Here is a 20,443-nt window from a genome sequence, read left to right as displayed (position 1 = left end):
CATTTCTCTGTGTCGGACCCAAATGACCTCATACGATGGCTGCTAAGCTTGTCATTTTCTTCCACGGCCAATCTGAATGCAAAACACAATAAAGGGGAGATTCCTGTCAATCAGGCCACGTTTCCTCCTGAATGTCTAACCCCAGTGGAGGGAGGTGCTTTGCCAACAGGCCTGGCAGGTGGTCATCCAGATCGGTGATGACCATGCTACCCTGGACAGCTCTCATCCTTAGCAAGGTTGGCCCTCTGTGAGTGGAGCCTGCCTCTCTCTAATGTTTGCTTCCAAGTCCTAGGTGGCCCACCAGCCAAATATTAACCAAACAGGTTAAGAAAAGAAATGAAAACCACTTACTCGGGTCTTTCAGGTGATTTTAATTGCAGGTAATAAACCATTGTTAAGAGGAAGGTTGATAATAAGAAAGTGCTTGATTAGGGTGTTTGCAGTGGAACAGTGAAATGATTTTGTAAATGCCATCTTCTCTAATAAATCTGAATGCTGCTGGAGAGATTAGGCCATTATCTGGCACTGGCATAAATGAGAAAATGATATGATGGATCACATGCTTGAGGGGTTTTAGGAGTTAGCTGGAGGTGGAGCAGGGTGACACTAGTTAGTGATGGCAGTTGGCCAATCAAATCATATTGCCCAAAATCTAGTTTAGGGCCAGTTCTATTATTCTGATTATAGCTGGTGCTTTCCTCTATTTATGCCAGGAAATCACTCTAGAAATTTTTGCCTAAATAAAGGAGGGTTTTTCTTAAAGTCAGGGGCCCAAGTCATAGATTAATCTGTGCCACAGTGAGACAGAGTTGAGTTTAAGGAGCTAAAGAATCTCTTAAAACCAGCAGGAGACTCAAAGGTCCAGGCCTGTGGCCACGATTTTCCAAGTGCATATCAATCACCAGACTGCATGTGACATTATTGACGTATAAACTGGGAACCACTGTTCCAATAAGAATAGGGGTGGCAAAATCATTCAATCCAAATGTAAATGGATGGTCTGGAATAGCCATCTTAGCTGAAGTTTAAACATAAAAATCTGGCCCCTGGCCAACGCCAGAAGCATGTGCATGATCACAGGAAGTGGGCACTTTGTTGTGCTAGTTTAGGGCACGTTATCTGTTTTCCTTGGGTACAGCCTACTGCCCCAGCCTACCAGCCTTTGCGAGGTAAGCTTTTCAGTCCTTAACTGCCCCTGTCCATTCATATGGCAGACATCTGGATGCTTCTTGTGTGAACCATGTATGGATTCTGACCGCAACCTCAAACACAAGTTAGGGCACATGTGTGTGAAGAGGACTGGACACTGTTCTCAAGCAGATGTTGCAGGGAGTTCAGCTTCTCCTAGGAGCAGGGCTTCTAGGCACACAGAGGTGTCAGGAGAAAGGCCTGGGGTCTGGAGCAAAAATACCCAATCTTGCCTTTGGGAGACAAGAGTCAGGGAGGGAAATAAGGAGAATTTCAATCAAAGGTGGGAGAATTCAGCATTCAGCAATATGATATGTTATTAATAATGAAGAGTTCTATCTTTTGAATCTGAAAGTCGGCCAAGCCTTGCACCAGGCACACTACATATTATTGCATTAAACCAGTGGTTCCCACGCAGGCAGTGGTTTCCCCCCAGGAAAAAGCACTGGGCAACATGTGAATACTTTCTGGTTGTCACATTATGGGGGCGCTAGTAACATCTGGTGGCAGAGACCAGGGGTGCTCCCCTAAACATGCTAAAATGTATGGGACAATCCCACCCGCAGCAGAGAATTTTCTGGCCCAGAATGTCAACAGTTCGGAGGCGGAGAACCCCTCATTAAACCACCCCAATCACCCTATTCAGGAGGCGTTATCAGCCTCTTGTTATAGATGTGGAAACTGTGAACTGTAAGGTCCCCTAATGCCAATGTCATATGGCCAGTTACAGGATCCGTCTGACTCACTCCCTTAAACCCACATATCCATGTATTACCTTGAGGAAAGAAGTGGGCTCCTCATTTCCTAAATAAGGAAACAGGCTCGGATGCCAGGCATCTCACCCTGTATCTCACCACGACTGTCCCTTCACAGTGCTTTTAAGTTCAGTGATGATGATAAAATATGATTGACTTTACCCCAAACCATGGAACTGCCAGCAAATATCTGTTTCTCTGTCTGTTAACCATTGCACTCCTAGTAATTAACTTCTAATTTCTGCTCCCACAACACTGTAATCTAGCAGTTTTATTGCTTGCATCTAATTCACTAGCTTACTCATTTAATCACTATTTATTTAGCCCCGTGTGTATGTTGAGCATGGTGAAGGTGCTGGATGTAAATGGGTCAGAGGACAAATGAAAGGAATTACAAGTTCAGAGGCTGGCAAACTACAGCCCAAGGGCTACTGGTTGCTGTAAATAAAGTTTTATTGGCACATAGCCATGCCCATTCATTTGCCTATTGTCTGTGGTAGCTTTCACATTGCTACAGCAGAGTAGAGTTGTGACACATACCCTGTGGTCCCCAAAGCCTAAAATATTTATGACCTGGCCCTTTACAGAAAATGTTTGCCAACTTCTACACTAGCTCCATCATTCAAGTTGCAAGAGTGAGCACGGAAGGGAACTCCAGTGGGAATCATGCAGCTGTAATACCTACGGGGGTGGGGTGGGGGCCGGGGGGCAGCATCTTAAAAGTTTAATGCTAACACAGATCTAAAACTCACAAGCATCAAAACATCTGATCCTTAAAAATACTTAATGATTTTCTACAGCCCATGATAAACAGATCTTCAAATGAAGTTCAAATGTGTATTATTTCTACTTGCTACCAGAGCTTTGGGAAGCCTATAGTGAACATTCCTTGTCACACTGAAAATAAAATGAGATCAGACTCCCAGCTGTCGGCTTAGCCGCTGAGGAGTCCGTTAGCCACAGCTGGGTACGGAGGCCTCCAGGTTGACACTACTCTCCCTTGCATTCCTCTAAGATGCACAGCGGAAGACCCTGCTCTGATTTTCCCTGAATGTTGTGCCCCAGTCTCGGTCTTTGGTCTGTGGATGAAATTCCACCGACCCGACTAAAAGGTCTAGGTTCACCTACTCTCCGGGCAGTTATAGACGCATCAGAACTGAGAAGACGCGCCTGCATTACCAAGAGGTCAGGTGGGAAATTGAAACCCACACATTTTGGTTACATATTAACCCAAAGACCCTGAGAAAAGAGCTCCTAAAGGTGTAATGGATCTCCCTGAAGGGACAGTAGAGAGAGAGAGAGAGATTAGGTAAACCTGCCCCAGCCCTTAGGGAGTATACACATTCACATATGTAGACCACAGATCTCCACACAGAAACCCTAAATCAGGGTGGCAGCAGGTATAAAACCTTCTCCTCCGGAGCAGAGCCACTCCCAGATCTGGTTCGCTGAAATGAATGGCAGGCTCCCCTGATGCAAGCCGGGCCTCGTTCACGGATCCCCAACTGGTTAACAGGGAGGCTAGAAGGGGAAACGCTAAGCTTAGGCATTAAGAAGATAGGCCATTGACAAGTATCAAAATAATTTCAGTCATCTGTGGAGTATAAGAACAAAGCAAAAACTGACGGAACAAAACAGCAGCAGACTCACAGAACCCAATTCCCTTGGACTAATATAACAAGTTACCAAAGGGAAAGGGACTGGGGAGGATGGGTTGGAAGGGAAGGATAAGGGGGAAAAGGGGCATTACGATTAGTACACATAATGTAGTGGGGGCCGCAGGGAGGGCTGTACAACACAGAGAAGACAAGTAGTGATTCTATAGCATCTTACTAGGCTGATGGACAGTGACTGTAATGGGGTATGTGGTGGGGACTTGATAATGGGGGAAGTCTAGTAACCATAATGTTGCTCATGTAATTGTACATTAAGGATTCCAAAATTAAAAAATTAAAAAATAAAGAAGATAGGTCATTGAAAGAGAGAGCAAATGACGGGACAACTGCACTGAGACTATGAAAGAATTTAGTGCAAAAAATGGGATTATGCTTGCAAAACTGGAGTCTCCCTTCACCATGGGTGGACACTGGATATGAGGGCTCAGAGTAAAGCACAGTCATGGGGTGATATCACCATCCGGGCCTTAAAAGACAGGGAGGTCCGTGGCCAAGACACGGTCAGACCTCACCCAGTCATAAGCTACAGGGCAGCCCTCTTGCACCATTGTGCAGCCAGGCCTGATCTTGCAGTGGGAGAAAGAAAGGAGAATTTGCTTCAAGGGCCAGCTCAGCAATCTTGAGCAAGTCAACTTATATCACTATGCCTCTGTTTCTTTATTCGAGAAACAGATGACTGTGTCTACCTCAATCAATCCTGCAGCCAGGTTGGCAGGATCCACAGAGATAATGCCTGTGAAAGTCTTTGTATATTGCAGAGAGCTTGGTAGTGATGCCCTACAGAGCCCTCCTGGGTGCAAAGGAAAGAAGAATAGATAAATGCAGAAGAATCCTCGAAAAGGGGACTGAGCACTGGCTTTGTGAACAGGGGGTGCGAGAGCAAGCTTCTGCTTTAGCTGCGAGGTGGTAACACTTGAGAGGAGGGTTGGTGTCGCATTATCCCATTGTGGAAGCAACACGTGTTGACCAGATGAGTTTCAACAAAGCTCTGCTGAACTGGCTGATGATAATGACCCACACTGCAGAACAGCCAGCCATGGAACCGTGATCCTTCTCCAAGGACTGCTGTTAAGACTTAGATGGCCTCCTGGCTCCAGCGAAGCTGCCTGGTACCATTCAGCTTGCAAACAGAGCGATCAGAGCATGCCTGCTAGCCAACGGGCCGGCAATCTCCACAAAATGGCAGCGGGCCTTGCCTTTCTAGTAACTCCGAGATCTAAAGATGTGTCCAATATTCCCATTTCTTCTTGCTTCACGTGGTAAACCTCGTAGGAATAGGGAAGCCAGTCCATTTAACGAACACATTAATTAAGATAATCAATGTACATATAATCGCAGGTCAGTTCTCCCCAGCCATCATTTATCATGCTCTCTGCTACCACAACTGCATTCTCCTGGGTCAGTGTCAGATTTCTAAATTTCATACCTGGCCATCATTAGGAAATGGTGAGCACAGAATTTCAAATGGCTAGACTGGGGGGCGGGGAAAGGGGGCATAAATCTCACTATGTTCCAAGTTGCACTTAACTGAATTAAAGCACATGCACCATGTTCAACGGTTTGAAAGGAGTTCAAGTTAATCAAGGAAAACGAACTAGTTCATTTGTTGCAGCTGATCAAGAAGCCCCAGCCTAGGCCAGGAAGATAGTGCTGGGGGTGAGCTTATTTTAAAAGATGCAGGGCTCCGTCTACACTGAAAATCATATCTTCTCTTGTTCTCTTTAGAGAGAAGAAAAAGCACTGTTCAAGATCTCAGCCCTCTATCATCCACACCTTCCTTTTCCTTAAGAAATGTTCTCTGGAGGAGAAGGTCCCAACCAGCAGCTTTTCTCTGCAGTGTCTAATCCCAATCTAGCCAAAAAGCTGTAGTTTTTAATAATCTCTCATGGTCAGTTTAACCTTTAGTAGTGAAACTCATGTATTTTCCAGCATGCTTTTATGACATGGTGCCATTGCCACGCACTTTGTATTTGTCACGCATTCTGTATTTGTCACTTCATCGTCTATTTTCCCATTATACCTGTCTAGACCTTTATTATAAAATGTAATTATGTTTCCATGTCAGTCACACCTCCTAGACTGCGAGCGTCAAGATCACTTAGTCCATATCTTATTAAATCTGCGGCCCTGAACCTATGTGCCAGTCTCTCAAGATAGGTGGAGGAAAGAGAAGAGAGGAAGAAAAGGAGAGGAGAACGGGAGGGTGGGCCTGTGAGCTAAATGGCAGAACCACCCTCCCGTGTGTCCTCGCGCTGCCTGGCCATGACACCTTGACATTCTTGTCATAGTGAAGCAGGCAGGATCCAGGGGCAGCTGGACCTACGTTCCGATCCCCCGTTTCTCGGTTCAGCAGATGATCACTTTCAGGAGCTTGGAAAGCAACCTACCCTTTCTAAGCCATGATCGCTTCATTGGTAGAATGGAAGTGATGATATTACCTAACTCACTGTGATATGAAAGTAAGATGAAAAAATGCTCACCAAGCATGCTGCACGGTGCACTGGCTATTGCTGTTTTTCATACACTCACACAATCTTGAGAGCCTTTCCAGCTCCCCGGTTCTGATCCTGGAACATCCCTTTTTCTAAGAATGAGTCAGCCTCCTGCTAAGGAACCTCAGAGACCACTGTCCCCTACCCAGAAAAAAAAGACAGGCAGGTCCTCTCTGTGACTCTCACTGGCCAAAGCCCAACAGTGAGGCAGAGAGAAGGGAGATTCTCACATTTGAATATGGTTCAGCCACTAAACTGCCCTCTTACCTCCGGCCAGACTCCAGTCCTTCCTGGCAACAGATTCTCCAGCAGGGACAAAGCATATTTCGTACAGTGTAGCTCTGAGGATTTATGATGAACGACTTAGTGTCTGACATGCAAATTCTAATTATAATTGCCACAATGCCAGCTTTAGAACAGAAATGATTTCTTGGGCAGGAATGGGAAAAGTGATGCAAAGCTGCACAGCATCCTGGTTGAGACAGCAGCCGGTCTCTGAAGTCATGCTTCCTTGTGTTTGTACCTTGGCTTTGCCATTTGCTAGCTCGATGACCCTGGGCAAGTCACCTAACTTTCCTGTGCCTCAGTGTTCTTATCTGTAAAATGGCAAACACAAAATCTTTACCTCAAAAGTTAGTTTAAAGGATTAACTGAGACACCATGAGGAGGAGGTTTAGAACAGGGTTGGCCCCTGGCAAGGAAACACTCAGTTAAAATCACCTATCATTAAATCAGTGATCTTTATTATAACCATAACCCGCTAAGTAGGCCAAATTCCACACATTCTGTAATTTAGTAATCATGGATTCATCCATTCAACCATTCAGCATCTATTTACTGAGCTCCCACTAGGTGCCAGGCACCGTTCTAGGTGCTGTAATTGAAGCCAAAAAACACAGACAGACAGAAAACTCTGCTCTCATGGAGCTGTCATTCTAGGACGCACACCAGGTGTCCCTAACGCCTGGCATAAAAAGTGGTTCTCAATCAGGGATGACCTTGGGCCCCAGTAGATATCTGTGGTTGTCACAACTGGGGTGTGGAGTGTTCTCCCGACATCTAGAGGGCAGAGGACAGGGATGCCGCTGAGTAGCCCACAATGCCTGCTCCGAGAAAGAATTATCCTGCCCCAAATGTCAACAGTGCTGAGAAACACAGATGCACGGGAATCTGTGAGAAGTGACCAGGTCCTTTGTTGAGTGTGGTCTTGGGCAGCAGGAGGCCATGGAGGCCATAGGAGAACCTAGGAAAGGAACCAGGGGTGGATGGAGAATAAGGAGACAAAAGATTCCAGCTTTGCCTGGAGTCATCCTTCCTGAGAGAGAAAGCACACAAAATCCAAGAAGTAGGAGGTCTCAAGCCCAGGATCAACACGGTTCTTTTCCGTGGTGACGAGTGACCCTCAGGGTGCTAACCTTGCAAGCAGAGTCCAGTTCCCTCTTGTCAGTTAATTTCACACCTAAGTGACATGTGTCACTGCTCCCCTAGCCCTTGGTTTCCTAAGGACCCACGTGGCCATCCTCACCATAAGGACCCAGAAACTACTATCAGCCAAGGGAAATAATAACCAAGAAGGAAGACAAGCCTGTATAGCTCCCTCAGCCTTCCCAATGTAACAAACCAGAGGATGTTTCTGATGGAGGAGACAGTACAGTTTAGGCAGCAGAGAGACCTGGTGGGTTGGAATTCCTGGCTCAGTCGCTGCCTGCTGAGCGACCCTGGGCATTGAAGGGGAATGGGTCAGAGCACGGACTCAGGAGCCAGAGCGAGTCACTTAATGGCTGTATGCCGTTTGGCCGGCAACCTATCATCTTTGTGCCTTAATTTTCTCATATGTAAGATGGGTAGAAGAATGGCACCTATCTCATAGGTCTTTAGGAAGACTGAATGCATTGATTAAATGCATTAATACAGAAAAGTACTTGGGACAGTACCTGGCCCTGAGTAAACACTATGTCAAAGCTGGCTATTGCTGTCACCATTGTCGCCATTACTACATTATGGTGGACAGGTGCCTTAACCTCTCCAAACCCCAGCTTCCTCTTTTGGAAAATGGACATGGTCATTGCCACCCCATTGGGCTCAGGATTCAATGATGCGTGTAAGCATGTGGCACAATACTTGATATAAATCCTTGTTATTACTACATATCGAAAAGTTTGACAATAGCACCAAACTGGTTCTCACTTAGCCTCCATTAAACCAGTCACCTCCACCAAAGAGAAGTAAACTATGCAGCCTTGGGATGGTTCCAGAACACCAGGTGTCTTGAGAGGTACCCAGGAGGTAAGCGCCCCCACAAAAACCATAATGAAGTGCCAAAGGTGAGTGGCAAATACTAGCTGTGGACCCAGCTTCCTCATAAGGGCAGTGTGCTCTGAGTGATTCACATCACTTCAAACAATTTGTAGAGCTGAGTCGATCTGGGAAGTGGAAGCTCTTTCCCTCCCACATAGGACTGCGGTGCTTGCTGATGGAGGAGGAGAGAGGGTAGGAGCTGAGCGGGGGGCGCCCCCTCCACCTGTCGTCATCCCCCGGCCTGACTGCCCTGCACAGGGCCTCGGGGGTGCCTAGCTTGCAGAACTGCTTATTACAAGCTCCTTCTGAGCCTTCATGCTTGGGTCTCAATTCACCAGAGGGTGAGGGGCATGGGAGCTTTTCAGAAGTTCGACCCAAAGGTCCGGCAAGGCCGAGGCAACTAAGATACCAAAACAAATTGGGAACCGGTGATTTCCACCACATGGAAGCCACCTGCTCAGACAGTTGCTCTTGCCAAACTCATTAAAATGACGTTTGGCTTCTTTCATGTTTCTAGCAGCTTAGGATTCCAACGGGGAAGCAGGAATGCCCACAGAGCACAACCTGGACTCCGCCGCTTAGATCTGAGCTTGCATCAAACAAGCGAGAATGTTCTGGGCTCGTGCAGCCACATGTGGAGGAAGAGGAGATTCTTTTGCCTGGCCTTCCTGCAGCTTCTCTGCAGTCGGGATGGGCCTTGCAGAGAACCTAGAAGATGGTGACATGGGCCAGGGGGCCTCTTGCCTGCTCTGAATCTTCTGCCATTCTGCTCTGCATTCTGCCACAACGGTGGTCACTCTGCGGGCTTCGGGGTATCCATCTCTTCCTAAATATTTATGTCTGAACCAGCCTGGCTTGCCTTACAGATATGACTGAGACACTGCACTGACAGCCAGTGGAGGCACCCCTTGTTATCCCATGTGTTACTCACCCTAATACCCAGCCCAAACAGTACGGACTAATTTTCATTTACAAGATCACTTAAAAACCCATTTCCTGGCCTCAGCAGGCAGAATAAGCCGCATTCTTGCCTGATGGATGGCAGAGCATAAGAAGCCATGTGCTAATGCTCACACAAACCAAACCAAGGTCTGAAAAGGACTAAGGGATTCATGTAGATTCTGCTTTTCTTAGCTATATAACTCAGGAATAAATACAAACAAAATATTCAATGAGTATGGCCAGCCCCCAAGCTTGACCTTCTGGACCCCATACAACTTGCATGGGGCAGGCAGGGTTCCAGTGAGCATTCCCCACCTGCCAGGCCCATCTGCTACAAGCTCACTGGCAGCCAGGAAGTCACAAATGATAACCTATAGGGTTCCTAAAAAGTGCCAGCAGTCCTGGGGGGTAGGGGGATTCAAGGAAAGGAGACAGCCTTTACATTGGGGGATATGCGATTAGGTTCCTATTATGAAAATCAAATGACATAGACTTCTGGTTAATATCAAAGACTTTTTTGAAAAAAACCCCAGTAAATCCTGAAATATTGGAGACATGAAGTTAACCAGAACCAGAAACTTGACTTAAGAGGCCCTCCAAAGGCATTTTCCAAAGACAGAAAGAACTGTAAATAATAGCTAATCAATAACTAATTTCAAACATGCTGTACTGGTCTGTAAGTAATTTCTTTGTGACCATGCATGGTGATTTTCAGGAAGAACTCTGCAGGCCCATCTCGTGGCAGCCTACCAGGTTAGGAAAAGACACACACGTCTCTTTCTGCCCATTGATACGGCTGGAAAACCAAGGCATATACTACTTGATGTGCTCTGGAAGCTGACGGCAGACTCACAGAAGGCTTCAGAGCATCCGCCACATTTTGTTCATCCTCTCTGCCATTGGAAAATTCTCTTGCTCAAAAAAGATAAACGTCTCCTTGGGAAAGTGAGAGCAGAGGCAGAATGAATGGGGAAGGGATGCCAAAAGACAGAACTTATTTCACAAAGCAACAGTGTCTAGCGTCCCTGCAGAGTACTCACACATTCAATTCAGCCCGAAGGTAATTTATACTGCACTGAAGAGTTTCTAGTTTGTCACATTGCTAGGTAAGAGCAGTCAGAACTGAAGTAACAGCCTATTTCAATGCCTGGAGAAAGAAAAAATAAAGCTTGCATCTACTTATGGAAATTTACAAAGGTGTAGGGAAATGGCTCCTCTCTCCATCCCCATTCTAACAAATGTCATTAGCAGTAAGAACTCAACACTTCAAAGAAAGATGCGCTTCCACATGCAGAGGCATATAAATACAATTATTTCCTTAAAAAAAAAAAGCCAACAATCTAATGGCAGTGAGTATGCATCCTACTGGGCATAAAGTATTTTATGCTATATACAGTTAACACCTATTTGAATGGAGTACGATGGAGCTTAATTGTTTTACTCTATGCACAGCAAAGCAACCAATTGAATCTAATATTAGTCATTCATCAGATAAAACATTTTCAGAGAAAAAAACTGCTATATTTTCCCCTCAAAGAACAGCAAGCGTTTTAAACACATTTTCCAGCGATGTTACGCTGAGGAAAACAGCTTAAAAATGTTACTTTAAACAAATCCCGTTCTCTGGCTACCACCAACACGGCGAATTGGAACAAATACTTGGCTCTGTCTTTCCAAGCCTCCTTCTGTCCACCTGTCAAAGGCAGTTCTGACCGCACCAACCCACGAGGCAGTTCCAGAGACGTGAAATGTGCCACCCTGCATGGATGCCCTCTGCACGGTACACCAGCATCATTAGGGATTAGCCAACTCACTTGAAGCAGGGAGAGAGAAGATGGGCTGGCTGCCAAGTGTTCTTTCAACACAGATTCCGAAAGAAGATCCTGCGAAGTGTGGAAAGCCCAGATTTTCAGCAGTTCACTTTCTAGACTCTGTTACATAGCAACCATGCCAGCTCACAGAGAGGACCAACCAAGGTAATATTTTGTTTAAATGACACACTGCATTAACTCTCTGGGGAAACCCAAGTTTTCTTCATCCCCTTACCTACTGTCCAATGTCATAGCTGGAACAAAACATCCGATGGTGGATAGATGAGCTCGTTCAATTCATTAGAAAACATTTTTAAACAAAAATATTTGAAAATGGATCTAACAGTTCCTTGGCAGGGAGAGCAAAAGGTGGGTTCTTCCCTGTAACTATGTGTGCTAATATTATTAAAAGTACATTAGCAGGCACTTAATATGTACATAATGCCCTTTCGTTAAATGATGACTTATACCATTGCATTTTGAAAGATACCTATTTCATTCAAAACCTTGATTTGAAAAGTGGTAACTCCATAGCCCTGAATGCTCATAGGGTCTGAGCCTACAGAATCACACCAACGCAGGCAAAATTAAACCAGAAGATTGATTCGAAAGAAGAGTCAGGAACCCCCAGGAGCTGAGCCTCTGCGAGCCTTCCTGGAGGCATATTATGAAGAAGCAGGAGGGAAACAATCAACCACACTTTAAGATGAACTTGAGAGACCCCAATGGTTTCCTGCCGGAATACCAAAGCCCTAGCAGAAACGACCAGACCGCCTCTGCAGAGGGTTTCTGTTTCAGCAGAATGTTGCCACAGGTCATGAGCAAAGCAAACAAAATAAAAACAAAGCCAACACCACTCACAGAGGCTGAATGACGTAAAAAAGTGCTGGATCAAAGTCCTGTTGCTCTAGACAAGGAAATGATGCCATGCTGGGTGCATACAAGGGGCTGCCTTTCTTTTCAACCACCACATCGGTTTAAATTCACATCAGTCTGGAGGGATACGTGGCCAACAATGGAGTTAAAACCTTTAACAGCTCATTTTTGGTTATAAAGTCACTAAATTCGCCCCTAGTAAAAGTTTTGAAAAATACGAATAGAACACAGCAAAAACCAAGACCGCCTTTCATCCAACCACCCACAGACAGCCACTGCCAGGGGCAGGCATGCTCTTAGGAGCCGGAGGGAGCAGCAGCTTTTGTGTGTTTTTAAGGCTATCAATAGACCCAAATCCATTTCTACCTTCACAGTCTTGTGCATTTTTGAGGGAAAAAAGAAAAAGCAAACAGCCCACTGTTGTTCCATTACAACCTAAACGTCAGCTAAGTATCTCGGTTTCCAAGTTGAGTGTGGACAGCATTGCTGCATGGACCTCCTTAGCATGCTCAATCTGTGACTAGACCCAGGACTCAGATAAAAGCCACTTAACTTTTCCTCGGCTGAGGAAAAGGGCAGACGGTGGGAAATAAACCAGCATTGTTTAGTCCCTGCTCACTCTGGCTTCTGATTCTTAGCAAATACCAGTTTGTGGTGATGCCTTTAATGATGGAAGGGACCCTGCCTATGAAAAGTAACGCATTACCAGGCAAACTACCTTCTCTTTATGGCCCAGGTGCCAGCAGAGAGCATCTTCCACACACAAAGACATAGCAAGGGATAAACGTCAGAATAACCAGATACTCACCTTGGAAACTATGTAGCAAACACCAGACCCACAAAACCTTCCCACCATTACGTCATGGCTACTTGGGTACCAAATTACTGCCCCGATTCCTAAGACTTGTGATGAACTCCTAAAGTACCAAGTGAAAATGTGACTTGGCATTCAACATAAAACTGTTAAATTCAGGCTTACTTAACATCTCCCATAGAAAAGCACATCTTCCCCACGAAGGTAATAAGGAAACAGGTCTGACAGAGAGAAGGCATTCATATGAAAACAGACTCTCTCAACATTTGAGAAGCTCTTGAAATAACAACAAAACTAAAAAAAATTCTTTTGAACCACTGGGCCACTGGTACCTCATACTTCAGCAAGTGACATGTTTATACAAGTGGCCCCCCTGTACTGATATTTTTTTTTTGTCCTGTTCTGGATTTCTGCAGTTTGGTTTAATTCAAATGGTATTAATAACTGCTAATATGGTTTCTTCTGGGGCAGTTAGGCACAAAAGGAAGAAAGAAAAGAAAAAAGACAAAAAAATCCTGAAAGCCAGCCCACCCTTTTACTTTTCAATGCACAGAAACCACACGGTACATGTTTTGGATGCTTCCTCCGCCTTTAACCCTTGCACGGGGTTTCAGGGTTTCATCTCTGTCAATGTCAACACAGGCCAGCTGTCTTTTTTACCCTCCAGGAAAACTGCAAAGAGTCCCTTCAAGCAGTGGCCCCTTGCAGCCCACCACCTAAGCCTTCATTTCTCTAGGAGCCCATCACTCCGCCTTTGAGATCTAAGATCTCCCCCTGGAAACTGCTCTCAGTATGCTTATACTCGCTGGAAATTTTAACTCCCTGCTGAGCAGAGCATCGACTGTTGCATCGATGTATTCCACTGCCTGCGCGATCTCAAACGGGGAGAAAATAAAGTCCAGATGCCATCAAGACAAGGGATTTGGCATCCGTAGAGAAAAGTGCAAACCAGTCCAATCCTGTGCCCCAAACACGGCAGCAGAGCCAGGAGCCCCCTTGCTCGCCGGGAAAGAGTCATTCCAAAGGAAGGAGCCTCCGGAACTGGGGGGAGCTGGGGCATTCACCCCTGCCGGGGGTGGGGGCCAAGGCCCGAGCATGAAAAGTTTGCCCAGGGAGCTTGGGGATGTGTGCCATCTAAAGGCACTTTCTGCTGCCGGAAGGGACCGGCCGGCTGCGCCTCGCTCACGCTGGCCCGGGCCGGTGTGACCCCGTGAACCCGTGCACACAGCGCCCGAGGTTTGGTTAATGACAGCAGCCTGCAACTCCCGGCCGGGGAGCAGCGGTGGCCACCGCCGCGCGGAAAGGGTTACGAGCCACAGTGCAAGGCGATTTCGCCCCGGGCGCGGGGACACCAGTCGGCGGCCACCTCCGGGCCCGGGCCAGCTCGCCCGCCTCCGCTCCGCCCTGGAGCCGGGCGATCCCTACCTTGCGCGCCGTGCTGATGGTTCTCCATGTTCGCCGCCGCCGAGTCTGCAGGCGCCGAGGCGCTGGCCGCCGCTCCCGGGCCCGGGCCGGGGCCGCCGCCGCCGCCGCTCAGTTCCGCCAGTCTCCGGTTGGTGGCCGTGAGTTCGGCTCGCAGGTTGGTCACCTCCTGGCTGGCCGACTGGACCGCCCCATCGATGCGGAGCGCGAGCTGCTTATTGTCTTCCATCATGCTCAGGATTTTGGCCTGGGGGCGAGAGAGGTGACAAAGAGCTGCATGATGCGCGGGGGGCGCGCGGCCGGGCACCCCCGGCTCTACCTGTTGGGTCCCCCGCGACCCGGATCCCCCGCGCCCCGACCCCCAGGCACCGGCAGCGCCGGCTCCTCCGGCGCAGGAATGACAGCGGCGCCTCCAGCCGGAGCCGCGGCGGTAGGGAGGCGGCGGGGGGAGGGGGAGGAGGAGGAGCAGCGATCGCCGAGACCCCGGCGCCGAGAGCTGCTCGGAGAAGGACACCGCGCGCCGCCAGGCACTCTTTCAGTGGAGCCTACCATTCGCTGAGCGCTCGGGAGGGGGCCCGCGCCGGGGACCCAGGCGCACCCTTGGCCTCCGGCGCCCCCTACTTCGGGGACACACCCCCCGGGGGGCGTGGGCGCCGGGCTGCGGCCGTGCGTAGGCCGGGGTGGCGCCCCTGGCGAGGTGTAGAGGGCGCCTGCTCCAAGGCCGGCCCTGGGTCCCCTCCCCGGAGCTGTGGGGCAGCCCCCGCCCTGGCGAACTAGCGCCCCGCGCCGTGCCGGGGTTGGAGGAGGTGGGTGCTTGGGAGAGAGGGTGCTCGGAAAAGGGGCCCCGGAGGGGAGCGGGGATGGAGCTCCACCGGAGGGGGCAGCTTGGCCGAGATCGAGAGTGGAGTTTTTGTTTGGCCATTTCCTTAAAATGTGGGGAGGAAATGTGCAGCGAGGAGCTGAGCTGGTGCCCCGCGTACCCCTCACTCTCCACCCCGATCCCACCCCACTCCTACCGACCCTCACCTCCACCCCAACCTGCACTCTGTCCTACCTGCAGAGGAGCGCCCTGTCCTGCTCCAGGGTGGGCCGCTGTAGCTCAGGCCTCCCCACAGACCCCCACCCCAGTGTGTGCACCAGATGTGGAGGGGTGAGGTCCTTAGCTTCCTAGCTGGGCTAAATAATGGGGAGTGAGAGAGGGATGAGGCCCGGAGGGAAGACCGAAAGGAGTCAGTGGGCCTTCCCCTCTCTCCTCCTACTGGGAGTAGGAGTGTGGAGGCCCTGCTGCCTAGTTCACCCACTCCCTCTTCACAGGAGGACTGGGGTAACCACAAAGTTGATAAACCCATCTAGCTCCTCTTACTCCCAGAGCACACAGGCTTTGCATTTTTCACTGGGGCCCTGGATTCCAGCCACCAGACCTTGTTACCATAGCAAGCTTCATTCCATGCAAATAGGACAATTTAAAACAGCCCGTGTAACCCTGAGGACTACAGAGCACCACCCTGCCAGCTGGGTCAGGCTCAGGAGAGCAGCTCAGAGCCTCCGCAGCTGATGGTGCTCCCGCACAGACTGAGGCTGCCCAACCTTGAGATTCAGCAGCATTTGTTAGACACCTACTGTGTGCAAAGTGCTTAGGATGCATTATCATCTCTTTGGAGAAAGGATTATTATTCCTATTGTAGAGATGAGGAAACTGAGGTTGGGTAGGGCTTAGGCAGTTTATACAAGGGGCCCACAGAAATCAGGTGAAACCAGGACTGGAAGTAAGCAGTCACCTGATTTCAATTTAGTTCCACTGGGGCCTTGGATGCTAATTTTTTTTTCTTTTTATATGGAACCATAAAAAAACAATCTTTTTCCAACCCCCTGTGACCACTAACAAGCTTTTGTAAGCAGGGTAGTATTAGATGGTAGAGCATATGGCAGGAGACCATTTTTCACTCTGTCCACTCTACTAACTGACCAGCCGAGGGTTGAACCCCTGACCTTAATCTCATTAGCATGAATTCTGACCCTCTGGGCTAACCAAGGCACTTAGATTGCTTGGTGTATTTGTAAACCAGGATTCAGTTCTTCAAAGTCCTTCAGTTAAGTTATGGGGGAGCATTGAAACTACAGAACTCTGTGGGTCTTCAAAAGGGCTGCCAGGCTACAGCCACTGTGGAAAACAGACTGGGGGCTCCTCAAAAAGTTAAACATAGAAATTACCATATGACCCAGCAATTCCACTCCTAGGTATATATAGCTCAAAGATTATTTGAATATCTGAGAACAGATATTCAAATAAAAAGTTGTTCACAAATGTTCACAGAAACACTATTCACAATGGTCAGAAGGTGGAAACAACCGAAATGTCCAACAACAGGTGAACTGATAAACAAATTATGTACTAGCCATACAGTGGAATATTACTCAGCCATGAAAAGGCATGGAGTCCTGACAAATGCTAAACCTTGAAAACATTCTGCTGAGTGAAAAAAGCCAGACAGAGAAGATCACATATTGCACAACTCCAGAATATATAAACCCACAGAGACAGAGAATATCTCCATGTTTGCCAGCAGCTGAGAGGGGAGACTGGAGAGTAACTGCTTAATGGGTCCTGAGTTTCACTGTGGGGTGATAAAATGGTTTGGAACTAGACAGGGTGGTGGTCATACAACACTGCACGTACTAAAGCCATTGAACTATTCACTTTAAAATGGTTAATTTTATGTTACATGAAATGTACTTCCATTAAAAAAAAAATCAGTGTATATGCAAGTACCTCAAAAAGTGGGACAGTGTGTTCTGGGAACAAACCTTCTGAGAAAACAGTTAAAAGTAACTCTTTTTTTTAGAGCCGTGTGTGCATGCTCACACCTGTTACAGCACTCTTCAGAAAGCACAGGATTTTGTTTACCTGTGTCTCTCTCACATCACTGAGAGCTGTTTATGGAAGAAGGAGGGTGGTCAATTTTTGTTTATTCATTTTGCATCCTTGCCACCTAACCCACAGTAAGCGCTCTGCAAATGAACGTGTGTGAGGCGTGTTTGTACTGTAAACATACTGACCAAGTGTTACTCATTTTCCTCATCACTGAGATTATTCCCACACACCAGAATCTTAAAATCAAGTCAAAACAAAATGAAACAGAAACCTAACAAGGAGAAAAGAAAGCGAACACCCAATTCCTTGGGTTCCTCCTCATTTCTCTCTGCCTCCTCTCTTCCCCAGTTGTGGCACAACCATTGAGATTTCAAGAAGCTTGCTTTAGGAACTCCTGGGGGGCTTCCTGGAGTTTCAAATCATTTAATTTTTGAGATTATTTTTTCTCAACATGAACAAAGGGTTTTTCTCAGCTGTGTATCCTTATGTTCACCCACACACAAAATCATCAGATCTCAGAAAGTCTGAGATCAATTACCATCTAGAATCTACTCCACTGAAAGGCCTACCTTGTTAGCCCCCGACTTCCGCCACTGCTTCTCCTTAGGTGATAGCAGATAACATAAGTCACAGATTTAGTGTCTTCCCTCTTGCCTAATACCCTCTGGCAAACCCAGTGGCCTATCTGCAGGGCCGATATGCACTTACAACTCATTTCTTGGGGGATACCTACATACTACTGGGGAGGGACTCCAGAGCTAACATCCACAGCTCTCTCTCTTTGGGGTCTACAACTATGGGAATTTGAAGGTATTCTGCATTCTGTTCTGGGATCCTTCCACCTGATCCTAAAGTTGGCCCTGCTTCACACCTGTCTTGCCTGAGGGTTTCAGCCCTGGGCAAGTTCACTATGGATTCAGTGAGGAATGACAATGGAATGTTCTTGGGGTAAAAGGGTTTATTACCCGGCTTTATTCCCACAGTGGCAGGTCGAGCGCTAGAATTATGTCTGCATCCAGCAGTCTCCAGGTCTGTAAAACTTCTCCCTCTCTGCCTCTGCCCAGAGCACTGGGCAGAGCTCTTTATGTAATGACTCAGTCAATAATGGCTTATTGCCTATGGGTGTGGAAGCAGTAAGGCCAATCACAGCATTAAGGAGTCTAGGGTCAGGTGAGGATCCTGGCCATAGGAACTTCCAGTTTCCCCATAACACCCCAGTAAGCTAATGTTAAGAACCAAGCCAAAAAATGGGTTCATTCCATGGGGATCTGCTGCCATTTTCCCAGTGTCACTGGTTGCCATCCCGTCCCATCAGCCACACCCCATCCCAGGCTCAGGCAGTGCACTGGGCCTCATGTAGTCACCGGCCCCCACTAGCATTTGCTGAGAGCCCGATCTTTCTGAGTCAGATGAGCGAACCCTGCCATGTGCATCTACTGCCCATCGGAGCCTGCCTGGGCATTTTGGAAAGTCTGCAAAACCATCCTTGCTCAGAGAAGGAAAATTCCTAATAAGAACCAAATCACAAAGAGCCTAACCCATTGCTGACAGCATGTCATATGCACATCTCTTCTTCCATAGAGGGACCTTATCATTTAATGTCCAATCTGGGACACTTTGGGGAGCATAAGAGGATGCTATGAATAATAAAGCTGGGACAAGTGGCATAAATTGGAACTGTCCCAGGAAATCCAGGATATATGGTTGCCCCTCCCTACAACCAAATGATGCTGTTTGGTCCTAAAAGACAACTTTGGGATCGTTTACTCCAGTAGCCTCCATGTATCCTGATGGAGAAATGGATACCCAGAGGCTTGAAGGGACCCTTCAGCCAAGTGGTATAAGAGTTGTTAGAAATTAAAGCCAGAGACTTTAGAAAGTGTGCCTGCATCCTACTGATGGGTACCCAGTGCCGTTGATAGTCTGGCTGCCGCCAGACCGTTGGTGCATGCGGCACTTCCTAAGTTCTAGATGTAGCAGAGCAAGCCCGTGGGCTTGCGCAGTCCAGTCTCTGACTTCGCCTTGTCCCACTGTCCCCTTGCTCCCTACGCCCTCCCCTTGCTACACTCTTTTCAATGCTTTCTGACCTCAGGGCCTCTCGGTTTCCTTTGCTCTGCCTGGAATAATCTCCCTGGCTCTCTCTGCATCTGAATCCTTTTCATCCCTTAGATTTAAAATTCCACATGTACTTATTTCATAGCATGTGTCACCCGTGATCATCATTTTGTTTATTTCTTCACTTGAAATATATACTGAGGATCTTTGACACGTAGGCCACCAAGAGTTTGGCTCACAAGAGTGCAGGTCTTTAAGCACCTGATCCTGAGGTCCCCCAGGCAGTCCTGCTGATGCCGGATTGGATTCCACAGAATTCAGGAGTAAATGCCCTTTCTGGAGCCAATTTGATGATTTCTACGGCATGCCACACAATGCCCTGGCTAAGACGGCATCATCCTCAGCACGTGCCCCTGCTCAGCTGGCCTGTGAGCCTCCAGAAGGCAGGGTTTGTGTCCAGTTCCTTTTGCTTCTGTTGACTGGTTCTCAGTAGATGCTTCTCCAAAGCGTTTGTGGTTGGCTTAGCGAATCCAACTCCCCCACCCACCATAACTTCATATTCACCCATTAAATTGCTTCTCTCATTAAAACCCTTCTCATTTTCAGTCTCCCCCAGGACCTTTAGTTACATCTTGCTTTCCAAATGTAAAGGTTTTGTTACAGGATTCTCTCCTGGTCCTGGTCGGCTTGCTCACTGCACAGGTGTGGGCGATAACGTTGTTACTGACTCTATAAAGAGCTCCGCTCAGTGCGCTGGGCTGCTGCACAGCTGCAGGAGAGCAGAGACTGGAGTGGTGGCAGCGCCGAGGACAGAGACTGAGACGGCTGCGGGGGCAGAGAGGCCTAGAGATCAGCTTGCTGCCTGCAGACTTGCTGTGAGTGGACGGGATTCTAGTGACTGAGCTGCCACTGTGGGAACATAGTTGGGTATAAACCCTTTCATCCCTCAATGTTCCACTGTCATTTCTTTTCAGTCTCATTGAATCCATGGTGAACTTGTCTGGGGCTGAAACCCACTGGCAAGACACCAAGGCACTTGCACAGCTGTCTGCTGTTGTGAGCGGGCACCAGCTCCACTGAGTACAAGGAGACCCTGGACTATCCATTTGGTGGATGAAGACACTGAAGGTTAAGGGGTCTGTCCTAAGATCATAAAACCAGACTAAGAGGACCGTGAGGGTGTCCCATGACTGCATGTCCTTCCTCCTCTCATCCCTCATGTTCAGTATATATGTGTCGAGT

General features: G+C 47.9%; 1 protein-coding gene across 6 annotated transcripts in view; it reads right to left on the bottom strand.

The window, feature by feature from the left end:
- KAZN (kazrin, periplakin interacting protein) overlaps window positions 1–20,443 on the bottom strand; it is a 1,058,126-nt gene that overhangs the window by 404,726 nt on the left and 632,957 nt on the right. For 5 of the 6 annotated variants that reach the window (XR_012129999.1, XM_073233240.1, XM_073233242.1 and 2 more), the window contains exon 3: window positions 14,278–14,521. Coding sequence is in view for 5 of the 6 variants with exons in the window: in XM_073233240.1 (XP_073089341.1) it covers window positions 14,278–14,521 (244 nt within the window). In the remaining variant the exon portion in view is untranslated. Of the gene's footprint in view, window positions 1–14,277; window positions 14,522–14,643; window positions 14,661–20,443 lie in introns of those variants that run through there. The other variant, XM_073233244.1, reaches the window with a different exon arrangement.

This window comes from Manis javanica, chromosome 4, assembly GCF_040802235.1.
Source record: "Manis javanica isolate MJ-LG chromosome 4, MJ_LKY, whole genome shotgun sequence".
Lineage (NCBI taxonomy): Eukaryota > Metazoa > Chordata > Mammalia > Pholidota > Manidae > Manis > Manis javanica.
Note: the sequence above shows the minus strand (reverse complement) of the source record. Positions and strands in the feature narration are given on the sequence as shown.